This window comes from Ctenopharyngodon idella, chromosome 18 (genome assembly GCF_019924925.1).
Source record: "Ctenopharyngodon idella isolate HZGC_01 chromosome 18, HZGC01, whole genome shotgun sequence".
Classification (NCBI taxonomy): domain Eukaryota; kingdom Metazoa; phylum Chordata; class Actinopteri; order Cypriniformes; family Xenocyprididae; genus Ctenopharyngodon; species Ctenopharyngodon idella.
The window spans coordinates 2,788,019-2,801,499 of record NC_067237.1 but is presented as its reverse complement, the minus strand read 5'-3'; the positions used below and the strand labels follow the sequence as shown (position 1 = coordinate 2,801,499).

Genomic DNA, 13,481 nt, shown 5'->3' with positions numbered 1-13,481 from the left:
CATTAAAACTATTTAAGAAGCTTGATGGGGACACCAGCATCAAAATCATAACATAAACTGGTAACATTTTCAATAAAGTTTGCTAAATAATACTAAACTGTTTATGACTTTATTACCTGCAAGATCTCTTCCGACGCCCAAAGCGAGGCCATCTCTGAGCCACAGCACAACACCATGGTAACCAGGGATGGAGCAGGGTAGCGTCACAGGCTGACCAGCCACAACTACCAAGTCCTGAGGCTGCTGTGAGAACACAGCATTCACTCCTGAAACAAAAGAGATGGAAAGAGAGTAAAACATTAATGTTTTAACTACAGCATTATAGCCCTTTCCTCATACTGACATGTCTTAAACACATCAGATCCATTATGAAATGGTTTAATGTTACATGACCTAATTTAAAGAATGTGTTCAATGAATAACTCTTAAGTGTGATTAACACGCCATGTTGAAGTGCACTGAGGAACTCTCTTCAGCCTGTCAACACTGCATCTTTCACACATAGAAAAATACATAAAGCAAATGAAGTTAGAGATGAGTGGCCCTGAGAAGGCAGTCAGCAGTAACCCACTGAGACACAAGATGCCTCTTAAAGAAAGGTGTCACGGATATGAGAACGAGCGTCATAGAAGGAGAAAGAGAAATAAAGTAGGACAGCCCTCAGAATCTGCTGTATTCCTGTATCTATCCACAGGTGGGCACAAAGATACCGGGGCCTGTCACTCGGGTGGTCCAGGTTTGACTGGTTAGCGCTGGCAGTTGGCCCCAAAGATTTCTGTCTCCAAAGGGAATCTAGTTAGAAGACAAATGTCTTGTATTTCAAACTCCAGTGGTACATATTGCATGTGCAGTCACAAACACACACGTTCAAAAATACAATAGTTGACATCAGCTATCAATATTGCAATGAGCTGTCTCAGTGGAGAGATGACGAGTTTCTTGCTGGCAGTGCTGTATAATGGGAGTCACACTGGCAGTCATGCTGAACTCTGCAGCTGTCCCTGATGTGTGCCTATCTACAATTGAAGAAGATGGCTCATATTGCTCATTCCACTCTAAATCACAGTGTACTGCTTAATCAATACTCGCTTCTGTGGAACACTTACCACCCTCTCAGTTTCTTGATGTACTGTATGTGTGTGTGCGTGTGTATGTGTGTGTTTCTAACGTAGTTATACTTTACTAAAAAATGTCCCCAGAAATGAGCAAAATATATGACAAAACAGCCTTTGGAGGATGCGGTTGCCTTACAAAAAAGTACTGTGGCCAGTGCCACTGTATAGAGTTGGTATCAGATGGTAATATCATGGTGCTCAATAATTACCATATTCACAATATATTTAAAGGGGTCATATAATGCCACTTTTACAAGATGTAAATAAGACTCTGATGTTCCCAGAGTGTGTCTGTGATGTTTTAGCTCAAAATACCCCACAGATAATTTTTTATAGCATGTTGAATTTGTCACTTTTTGAGGGTGAGCAAAAACACTCAGTTTTTGTGTGTCCCTTTAAATGCAAATGAGCTGCTGCTCCCAAGAAGAGGGCGGAGTTTCACGAGCTCGTGTTATCAGCTCCGATTACCTCATGCAGACTCACTGAAAATGTCAGAAACTGTTCAGCCTTTTATGTTCAAATCGGAGTCGGACAATAATGGAGAGACTCAAGAAGAAGTGACAACATGTAGAATGCAACAGGACGTTTCTGAATGGTCATTTGATGAATTTATGTAGCTGATGTGGAGTTAACTATTTTAAAGTCATTGATTAGCATATTCTGTCATGATAATCTATAAATTCGCTCGTGTGGGAACTGTTGTAAGATCCTACAGAGCCAGAGAATATATTCTGCATGAAGACAGAACAGGTATAGTTTAGTTTAATTACGGTCATAACTTATGTTGTCATCTCGCTTTTATGACATGCTATTGCATTTGTGTTGGACTCACCCCTTTGTTGCGTGTTCTCGGGGGCAGGGTTTATGTCAATTTTAGGAGAAAAGCGCGTTGTAGTTCCTACCAGCTGTTTGTTGTTGTCCTTAAAAAGTGATTTCTTTAAAAGAAAATATCTCCCTTTACATTGAACTTTGAGCGTCGTAACTTTGCAGATTCAAACAGCAACATTACACGCTAACTAAAGTTAAAAAAGTGAAATCATAATCAAACACCCCTTTAAAAAAATACTGGTATTGCCAAAATGCAGGGCCAAAAACAGTATTTAAATGGTAAAGTGGTTCACACAAATACAATAAATTAATAAAATAAGCTTTGCTTTGGTTTCCCCCCACCAAATTTTAATAAGAGGCAAGGTTAGAGTTTAGTGATGGATATTTTTTTCTTCACTAATTTTTGCTTTACCTTTTAATGCAAAGTTCTGTTATGAAACTCTAGATGGCACAGGCTAATAGGTCCTTTATCTTAACCTCCTCGCAATCACATCGTTATCTATAGGTCTCAGCTGATTGGTTCCTGCTGTATCAGTGGCCAGTGAGCTTGCATGCTCAACCTTCAAATGCTTGGGTAGAATTTGCCTTAGCAGTGCAGTTTCAGAAACCCCCCACCTTTCCCAGCTCCACCTGTACAGATCTGCTATGGGTAATACATGTACGCTATATTGTACAGCAGCAGCATGTCTTACTTGCTCCCAGCAGCATGTCGTGTATGTATTGGCAGTAGCAAGTGTCGTACTTGCTCTGCAGCCGCAGCAATAACAGCAGCAGCGTAACAGATCTATTCCGCCAAGACCAAACATACCAACATTGTCATAACCATTAGCATGCCAAACACTCCGAGAGATGTCACGACAGAAATATTTTTAGCAGCGGTAAAATATGAATAGAGCATTGCTGCTAGAGCCATCAAGGCACTAATTTTGTAACAAATTCTCAGCCTTCAACAATAAATTCCAAGAAAAATACTGACTTTTTATGCACGATCCATAATTACAATCCATGTAATTAAAGGCTATATATATACCTAACCAATGTATTTGTTGCATATCTGTCAGTTACCTTATGTATGTACACATGCAAATGGACTTCATTTATTTATTTCGTGTCTCACAGCATCAAAAAAAGTTAATCTTTTAAATTAACGTCTTGATAACATTTTCTGTTCTGCTTCATCGAGCAGTTTATGAACACAAGAATGTGAACGCACACTTCTGATCGGTGTTTGGTGGACATGAAGCTAATTATACAAGGTTGAGACTGACTCATTCAGACAACCCACTGACTAGACGATTATGAAAATATATAATTTTGTACATCCACTATCAGGGTTAGGGTCAATTCATACTCTGTAGTAATTACCTTTATTTGAAAACAGTTGGACTCTATGCAAATTCACTGCCATGGACACGTAGCACAAGTATGTGCTAATACCTATAAAATATGACATTTTCTAGATTAATGTTAAATTAAACACACAGGGAGGAAATAATTAATTGCCAGAATCCAGCAGGATGTCTTTAACGCTGTGAATTGCATGGATTAGTAAACAAATCAGTCATACCTCTGTCCTGCCTCCAGTAAAATGTGATGAATGGCTTGTTAAAAGCTAAACATGAGTCCACAGATTGATTTATACAAATTCTCCCTGGCGAAATCCAACGTCTGCTGCTCCAACAAGCCATTATTAAATCAACAACTGCAAAGATGCACTATGAATTCTTATAAATATATTGGGCTGTTCATCTTTGAAGGCTAGCAGGCTTGCCTGGACACTGCAGTGTTTCTCATTCTGTCTTTTCCTGCGCTGTGAGCTGGTTTATTTGTTTGTGTGTGTTTGCTGTGAAGGTCCTCTGTAGATTACTAGATGGAGGAACTGTGAATCGCAGCAGACCCGCTTCCAGGCTGCCGAGAGACATCAGGTTTCCGCTTGTCTTGTCACGTTATAGGAATAGTGAGTGTAGATTAATGCTTCTTTGTTCTGCTTTTGTTTTTGTTGTCTCTTCTTCTGCGAGATGTGTGTTATTGTTGTCCATTCTGTGCAGTAACTGATTAACCCCTCTGCAGTTATTGCGCTCAGTGCACTTGTTAACCTACGACACCTCGACTTCCCTCAAATACCCACCGCCGTGTCAGCTGCACCCTGACCACCATCACAAATGATTTGATTAGGAGAAGATTGACCCTCTCTGGACTTAGATTCCAACACATTGCTAATTATTATGATGAACGCTAATTATTTCATAATATGGCTAATGGCTAATTAGAATAACAACGTAGAAAAGATTGCTTTTTTATGAATCCCATGACCTCTGAACTTTCTTATAAGTTTTCAGTTTAAGACTTAGTCTTAGAAATGCCAGAGAGGTCGAAAATAGTGATTTGCTACTGGATGAAACAGACAAGGGGTTTCCTTGCCCAAACTAACTAAATATAACACAGCGATCATTAGGGATTGTGAAGATTAAATAGATAAAAATAGGAAAATACACAGTTTTAGCATAGCTTATTTATTAATTATTATTAATTGTTAGCTAGCAATGCTTTCAATTAGTGCAATGAAATATTTTGTCCTAAGAGTAGTGGCCTGTTCTTTCGGTTGAAAATGCCTGTTTTAGTAAAGTCAGAACATGATTGTTTAGAAATATTCAAAAACAGGCAATCATAAAGAATGTGTTTTTCTGTGTGAACTGACTAATTCATGAACACAAGTAATACTACGTTGACGTATAAGCAAAATAGCGATCTAGATTTGGTGTTTAATAGCTTAAATGTGTTTTGAACTACATTAATGTTCACATTTGGTTGTAAAGTGAGCATGTTGTTATATGCTGGCTGCATCCAAAAACCTATGAAGCTGACTTGTTGCCTTGCTGCCCTATCAGGTAATGACTTGTAAGGCAGCGTTTGTGCATGAAGGTACCTCACAAAACTGATTTCGGACAGACTTCTGAGGCAGCGTAACAAAATAGCACGAGCTTTGTTGAGAACTAAACAAATATTTAATTACTACAGTAGTAATATCTTGCTAGAAATGACATCAAAAGTGGAAAATGTTGCTCAAAAACATACATTTCCACACAAACTGACCAGCAAACGCAACTTTCGGATGCCATCTTTAATTTTCTAGTTCAACAGTCACAGAATGGACGCACATGATTGTGGGATATCAAAGGCAGTGAAGGATACATCTATGCTGCCTTCAGAAATCGATCAGATGAAGGTATCTTATGAGACAGGAAGTGAAGGTAACACTGGATTCGGACGTGCCTTGATGCCTTCCTACCTTGAAATGTCTCCTCCGAAGGCAGCATTTTCCAGTTTTCGGACGCAGCCATTATGTGGTAATATTCAAAATGGATGGAAATTTGGTAGTGCTGCACAACTATGACAAATCATAATTGTCAATTACTTCCTTTGATATTGTAATCACAATTATTAATGTTGATTAATAGCATTTAGTCTTTTGCAAAGCCTCAAAATGAACATCCATTTTTTCATTCTTTACATTATCAATTGCAGAAACTTGCACTTTATCCTTTGGCAATAACATAAAAATAATTATTAACTTATCCTATCGGCCAAAATTTGAATGTCAGTGCATCCCTAATCATAATGTTTGTTTGATTAGGTGTTGATTTGATTTGATTAGTTTGTAAAGTGTTGAATTTCAGAAACCTTGCACTTGTCCACCATTGACTTTTACTTCTTGTTCTATGTCGACGAATGTCTACTAACATCACTATCAGTGTGGCCACTAATGGAAGTGGGAAGTCTGGTCAGGGAGGTTAACGTATCCTTCCTAGTGATCTATTTGCGACACTGGTCGCATGTACACCTGGTGCATCCACTCAGACAGCAAAACACCAGCCTGTTTTATTTCCTCCAAACCACCTCAAGCGGCAGGAAAACATATGTAGGTCAGTCAAGAGGAGGGTGTAGAAAAATGGGTAAAGAATAGGGAAGGTTGAACCAGGGGGTTTAAGTTCGCCCATTTCAGTGGAGGAATTCAGCGAGCTCAGCGATGCTTCGGTCACATCTGGCAGCATTCCGCCTCGATGCTCAGGCAGCCGGCCTCAGAGCAGACCCTTCCTCCTTCTCCCCTCATCTTCTCGCCGTTCGAGGCTGCCAGATGCACAGGCAACCGTGCGTGGAGGAGAGTGAAGTGGAGGCAACAGATTCCTCCACTCTTCCTCGTACAGCACTACTGCTTTAAAATACCGTATGATCAAGTCCTCCAAAGCAAAGCTGGGTAAGAGGAAGACAACACAAGCAATGTCTTGCTGATTATGAATGGTTAATATTAATATTCGAAGCGGCACGTAAAGCAGTACCGGTGTGGGCAGAAGTGGCACTAATCCTCTTTAGAAATACTTTATTTACTGTGATAATCAGGGTAAATCGAGAATAATCCTGATAAGATGCAGTCTTTTGAGATGAAATGAGCTGGTCAGGTGTAGCATGTGTGTGTTGATATTCCAGGCATGAGTCCGGGCGGATCTGTCAGTAGGGTCTGTTACTACTGCAGGCAGTGCCTTGAGGGGCTCTCCTCCCTCCAGCTGCGTACAGACAGACGCAGTTAAAATTGACCGTAGCGTGTTAAACCTGAATCTCTTCACTTTCAGGTACAACTACACCTTTCAGGTTAACAAGTTTTGAGTGAATGGAGTGTCTGGACAGGAGTGCCCTATTTTCTTTTTTTTTTACAAATTGCATCAGATTTCGTCCTTGCCCTTCCAGGTTTCATCTGAGTCGTACCATGTGTGGTTGAGTTGGGAATGTCTTCAAGTGCTAAATGGAGGTCACGTCAGTTTGGATGGTAGTAGTTTCTATAGCCAGACCTCCTGATGCTGCGTAAAATCAGCCAATCATAGTAAAGCCTACTACACAGTTTCCCAAACGGGAGTTCGCAAACCCCCGGGGGTTTGTGAGTTGACGAAAAGCTAATAATTAATAATATATAATGTGAAATTAAAATGAATGAGGCTTTGATTTAATTAAATAACTGTAATAATCTGATTTTCTGCGTGTTTCAGAGAGAATTGCTCAAGGGTTTGAGTGTTTGAAAGTGAAGAAATTAAGACATAAATATTAGTATTGTAATTTAGTTATTATAATTATCAAATATTTATTTTTATTTTATAGTGCAATTATTAAGTTATTATTATTATGATTGATCAATTAAATTGGGTTCCTAAAACCCCAGTGTGAGTCTACTTTAGAGTCTAGATACAAAATCAAAATAAAACACTAACTTAATATTAAAATCTAGGTACTTTAAGTAATTTGAGGGTACTTCAAGAACATATTTTACGTCTAAGGGGTTTTCAGCTGACCTCTGCCCCACTATATTGAGAGTTTTTTTTTTTTTTAAATGTGTCAGACGCTCAGTGAACAGGTGATCCGAGCTGGATTATAAATTATAGGTTTTCATGTGTGTCTTCTTAATAAAGGAGCCAAACACTGATCATGTGATTACAGTACATAGCTAATCAACTACCCATCTGACAGGCAACCATTTAAGATATAAAATGTTATTAAGCTATTTTTAATGAAAATATGGTGATGAAACTGTTGTATTAATGTGTGAATATCATTACTTTCTTGAATGTAAAAATAAGTGCTAGAAAATGACGCAATAGCTTGAAAATGCTATTTAGTTGGCTTTCCAGGATTTATTTATTTATTTTTTTCATGGAGAATAAATTCATCAGGAATCCAATTAAAACTAGTTATTTTGTCCTTGTAGAGTGTATTTGGTTTCTTTACTGATAACATTTGTAGGACACTTTTAACATTTGTTGAGGAAAAATTAAGTAGTGATGCATTTTGATTTATCAAACGTGACGGTTGGATTTTTGCCATACTTGGAAAGTTTATAACAACTGCATTTAACCAGGCACTATTTTTAAAACTACACATTAATGGTGTGAATGGATTGTCACCCATTTACATCATAAGGCCATAAAGAGCGCTATCCCTTTAAGAAAATAGCAATGAGGTCGATTGTTATTCCCCAGCAGGGAGTTAATTTGCATTTCTGCCTCATGTAATATTTGTGATATGCTGTTAAGAGTGTGAAAAAAAAGTGAATATCCAACTGTCATAAACCCCTTAACCACCAAAACAACATTATCTGAGTGTCAATACATCAAGATTGAGTTGATTTACTGTTGGCTGTTATAATGATGATGTAGAACAGATGGCATGGAAAGAGATGATGCCACAGCAGGGGTGTTATTATTATCTTGCAGGTTAGTTGGCTATCAAAAATGTTGTTTGAAAAATTATTTATGCAATTTAATATCTGTTGTAATTGGATAATTATAAAGATAATTTAATATAAAAACTGCTTGTGTACACGTTTGTGGGTTGTTGCACATGGGAGAATAATCCATCCGTCCATCCATCCATCACATCACTATTTCCATCCATCCATCCATCCATCCATCCATCCATCCATCCATCCATCCATCCAATAATCTTTGTTTTAAGATTTTTTACAGTGTACCCGAGGCAAAGTATTCACATTTACAAATTGATATTCCAAAAATCTAACCAGATCGATCAGAATAAAACCACCAAGATGACCTTTATTATCCGATGCATGTTTTCCTAGTCTTTAAAGTAAATCAGTTTAACCAAACCCATCAGCATCCTCCCTCATTCTCACTCTCCTTCTTCTGTTTGCACTTGTTCTTCACACCTTGACAGGGTTCAGCAGTCCCTTTAGACAGATTGGATTATGGGTATGCTTGTTTAAGTGAGGGGAATAGACAGACTCAAACTGATGAGCCAGGGATCATTATGGTCTCTGTAATGTTTTCATCTCACTCTGTGGTAATTTGTTTACCCTCCAACAGCGCTGGCAGTCCACAAACCCCTGCTCTATTTCATCTGGCAATAACAGAGATGTGACGGCCCGACGCTCTCAAAACTCACCCTCTGTGAATCATGACAAAAATTACTCTCAGGGCAGTATGGCATAGCCACTCGAAGAGACTAATCAGTGGCTCTACGGCACCTTGGATGGGAATGCACACACACACACACACACACACACACACACACACACACACACACACACACACTCCTAATCAGAGAATATTACCTCTCTCCATCCATTTCCCATATTCCCATTTCCTTCTAGCGAGAGAGTGTGTGTGTGTATTTAGAGGATGTGTCAGTGGAGCATTGCATCGGTGAGTGTCTTTGGCTAATGTTGCAGCCACAGATGTTTGTCTCCGTTAAGATGCTCTATAATTAGGAAGATGAATTCAACGTTTCTGGTTCTTGAACTGTTTTGTTAACGATTCTTTTAGTACTTTTTAGGAATACATATTTGGCAATAAATAAATGCAATTCCATTGAGATAAATATGAGATCAATTAAAACAATTCTTGCAAAAGGTGTGATTACACAGACTTTTAATGACCTCTCACAGTCTTTTTAAAAATTGCATAAATGTGATCCAATAACTGGCATTAACTATATATTTAACAACAATACTAAACAAACAGTATTTCATTTATTAATGTAAAATAATCTGACAAATTTTGTAATATGTATCTTTAATCCACTGTTATGTGTAAGCTGCATCTATTTGATTCACTAAAACGAACCGTCTCATAAGATTCATTTAATCAGGAATTTTATCAGGAACTGGATGGACAGTGCTGCCTTTGTTGTACATTTCAGATTCACTAAAAACGAACAGGCTAACAAGAGTAATTTGTCCAGGAATCAGATTGCAGTGGTCACACTGTATGTTTCTGATTTGCTAAAAATAACAGGATCATAAGAGTCACGTAATCAGGAATTGTTTGGACAACTCCATCTGCGCTGTATGTTTTTGATTCACCAAAAAAACAAAAAACAAAAAAAAAAAACAGACTCATAAGAGTAATTTGTTCAGAAATTGGATTGCAATGGTTACATTTTATGTTTGTGATTTACTGAAAATAAATAATTCATAAGACTTGTTCTTTCAGTAATCGGATTACAGTGGTGTTTTTAATTCACTAAAAAAGAACCGGCTCAATAAAGTAATTGGTCACACTTTAGTTTGGGGAACACACGTTCACTATTAATAGTTAGTAAGGTAGTTGTTGTAGTGGTTAAGTTTAAGTATGTGGTAGGATTAAGGGATGTCGAATATGGCATTAATATGTGCTTTACAGGGTTGTCAAAAGTACTGACTTCGGTACCAAGTCAGTACTGAAATTTTAAAAATGACGATACCAGCATTTTCCCCTAGCATTTTGAGCGCTGTTGAGCGGATTCTTAAACACGTCTGATTGGTCATTGTGTTCATGTGCTCAACAGATATACAGGCGTCTATCCCTAATATATACTGTATGATAGATATACGATAGACGGATCCGCTGATAGACACCTGCTTTCAAACGATCCTGTGTTTCTCTGTGTAAGCACTTGCTGAAAAGCGTCAATGATGTCTATTTACAACATGTTTTTGAAGCATTGATCACTGTAGCCAATCACAGACATATCTGTTGAGCGTGTGAACTCAATGGCCAATCGAAGGTATTTAAGAATCCACTCAACAGTACTCAAAATGCTAGGGGGGGGAAATGCTGGTATCGTCACATTTTTAAAATTTCAGTACTGACTTGATACCGGTACTTTTGACAACCCTAGTGCTTTATAACAGCCAATATGCTAGTAATATGCAGGCCATAATAAGCAACTAGTTCATAGAGAATTGGTCGCCAAACTAAAGTGTTACCAAGTAATTTGTTCAGGATTCAGACTACATATACTGGTTGAGCTGTATATTTTTGATTCAACTAAAAAGAACCTGTTCATAAGAGTTATTTGTTTGGGAAACGGACTGCAGTGGTCACACTGTATGTTTTTGATTTGCTAAAAAGAACGGGCTCATTTGTTCAGGAATTGGATTGGAGTGGCTGTGCTGTATGTTTTTGATTCACTTAAAAGACCTGAAGAGCGTCAATGGAGAAACAGTATTTTTGCCTGCAGTCACAGACTCCACCAGAAGGGACTGACTTCCCATCCCTGGCCCCATGGTCTCTGCTGCTGATATGGATGCACAGCATGGTAAAGCTCCCTCCTCCATCCATCAGCGCCCACGGGCACGTGTTACACTGAAAGCCTTCATTTTGCCAGTGGCACGAGAAGACCGCTTCCTAATCCTGGCTGTTTACTACCGGGACAGTATGCCGTATTGCCCCTAGACTAATTAAAGAAGGATAAAATGAATAAATCTCACCATTATTGTGTTTTCTCTCTGTGCTGTCACACTGAACCTGGCTGAAATTAGAAAATCGCCATACACACTGCATTTGTAGGCTTTGTGTCATTTGGCTCAAAGATGAAAAGCCCATCATGGAAGACAGATAGACAAATTAGACCAGCGGCAGACACGGTTTCAGTATGTACCTGCTGGCTCATGTTATTTGAAGGCATAATAACAGGGACAGCCCTGCTGGAGCTCAGCTAATCCAGACCTGGGGACCCAGACGAATGCAAACACAAATGGTGTCTGAGCCAAATGATGCTTAATTGAATTCTGCCTATTGGGCCGGAGCTGATGGCCAGATCAATCAACGCTCTGCATCTCCCTAGCTGTAGCCGCTGAATCCTGCGCTTATTCGAGCATCATCCCGCCTGCATTGCTAATACCAATCACTTAAAGCTTAAACAGCCTTGTGGATGAGTTAATGGCTCTGACCTGTGAAACCAGTTCCTGTTGACCAGTGCCTCAGTTGCTAAATGTAAATAAACCTCTCACCTCAGGCATTATATGAAAATATTATACTTGGAATTACTGTTGCTAGCCTGAAAAAAAAAAGTTTTTAATGGTAACCCAAGGTATTTAAAAGAATACAATGGTAATAAAAGCACTGTGATAAATATTTATCTAGATTACAATTTGTTTAAAATATTAATATTATAAGTAATGGCTGTTTCCATTTTTTGGACTGGTCTTTTTTTTTTTTTTTTTCATTATTTTTACTGGAAAATAAGATTGCTTTATTTATTTATTTATTTCAGTGTATAGTGAAAAATGTAAAGGTGTGTTTTATGCCTTGAATAAGACAATACATCACACACAAGACATGAAAGAAAACGTCTCATCAATCTAAACGTCATATTCGTGGCTTATAGACTTAACCCCTCATATTCTCCAGATCCAGAGCCTCCTTATTTTTCATTAATCTCAAACTGTATGCACATTATCCTGTCATGTATTTTTATTTACTGCCACCCAGCACTTCTTTATTCATCTCTCTTAAATCACTCTCCCAACCTTGACCTGGATGTGTTTGCGAGGAAGAGCTTTATGTGATTGACAGGGTAGATTTATGCCTGCGTCCTTCCCCGTGGGGGACGGAGTTGTGCTTCTGGCCTTAGACGGTACCCGCCAATCACTCACGGCCCTCGCTAATCTCTGCATGGCATTCAGCTCCAAGGTGCAGGCCCTGATTGACTCTCTTAATTATCTGCTGTGCAATCACTAATTGGACAATGCGACAGAAGAGTGTGGAGAGGATCAACAATTAATCAGCGGAACTGTGCTTTGAAAGCTTGAGCTATTAATGCCCACCGTTAGGATATATTTATTTTCCAAAGAAAAGGCATATTACTATAGATCTAAGGTTTGAGCTGTTTGAGGTTGATTTTACATGCTGGTGACGGTCATGTGAGTACATTTTCTGATAAATGAAGGTTGGGAGCTGTCTCTATTCCTGCGCTGAAAGGAATAAAGGCCCGTTCACACCAAGGACGATAACTATAACAATAAATATACAGATATAGTTCTAAAAAGAATAGCAGACTCCACACCACAACTATACCGGCACAGAAAAATTATATAGTTAGAATTACTTTCAGAATATATATATATATATATATTATTATTATTATTTTTTTTTTTTTTCAGCTGATAAACGATAAAAACATTGACAGCCAATCAGAATCCATCCTGCTTTAAAGAGCTCAAGCATTTAAAGCGGCAGATGACAAAACTGCAGAATGCACTTAGAATGAACAGAGCGTTATCGTTTGTTGGTGTGGATGCTAATGTAGTTATCGTTATTGTTGTTACAACCCTAAGGGCCCTATCATACACCTGGCACAATGCGGCGCCAGCCACGACACAAGTGTTTTTTGCTAGTTTCAGTCTGACGCAGTTATCATTTTCATTGCATTCGCACTCATCTGTTTGCCCATGGGGGTACTGGTCTGAAAACGAGGTGTGTTCAGGCGCATTGTTGGCGTGTTGCTATTTTGAGGCAACTGAAAACGACTGCTTCACTGACCAACAAAAACCTGGTCTAAAGTCAGTGGTGCAATATATATATATTTTTTTTTTGTTAAAGAACCCGTTAGTAATACGCGCCTATAGGTGGGTACACAACACGCGTACACTCTGCTTATTACACACACAGGGATGTGCAACAGCACAAAAACATGCCAAATATTCAAAATGAAAAGGATTACAATGTAAAAGATTATAATCGTGTACATAAAGATAAAATGCTTTGGTGGAAT

The 13,481-nt window shown here is 38.5% G+C and overlaps 1 protein-coding gene across 9 annotated transcripts in view; it reads right to left on the bottom strand.

Moving 5' to 3' along the window:
- Nucleotides 1-13,481, bottom strand: part of kirrel3b (kirre like nephrin family adhesion molecule 3b) — a 227,340-nt gene that overhangs the window by 82,449 nt on the left and 131,410 nt on the right. For all 9 annotated transcript variants that reach the window (XM_051870448.1, XM_051870449.1, XM_051870452.1 and 6 more), the window contains exon 2: nt 117-266. In XM_051870448.1, coding sequence (XP_051726408.1) covers nt 117-266 — 150 coding nt within the window. The remainder of the gene's footprint in view (nt 1-116; nt 267-13,481) is intronic.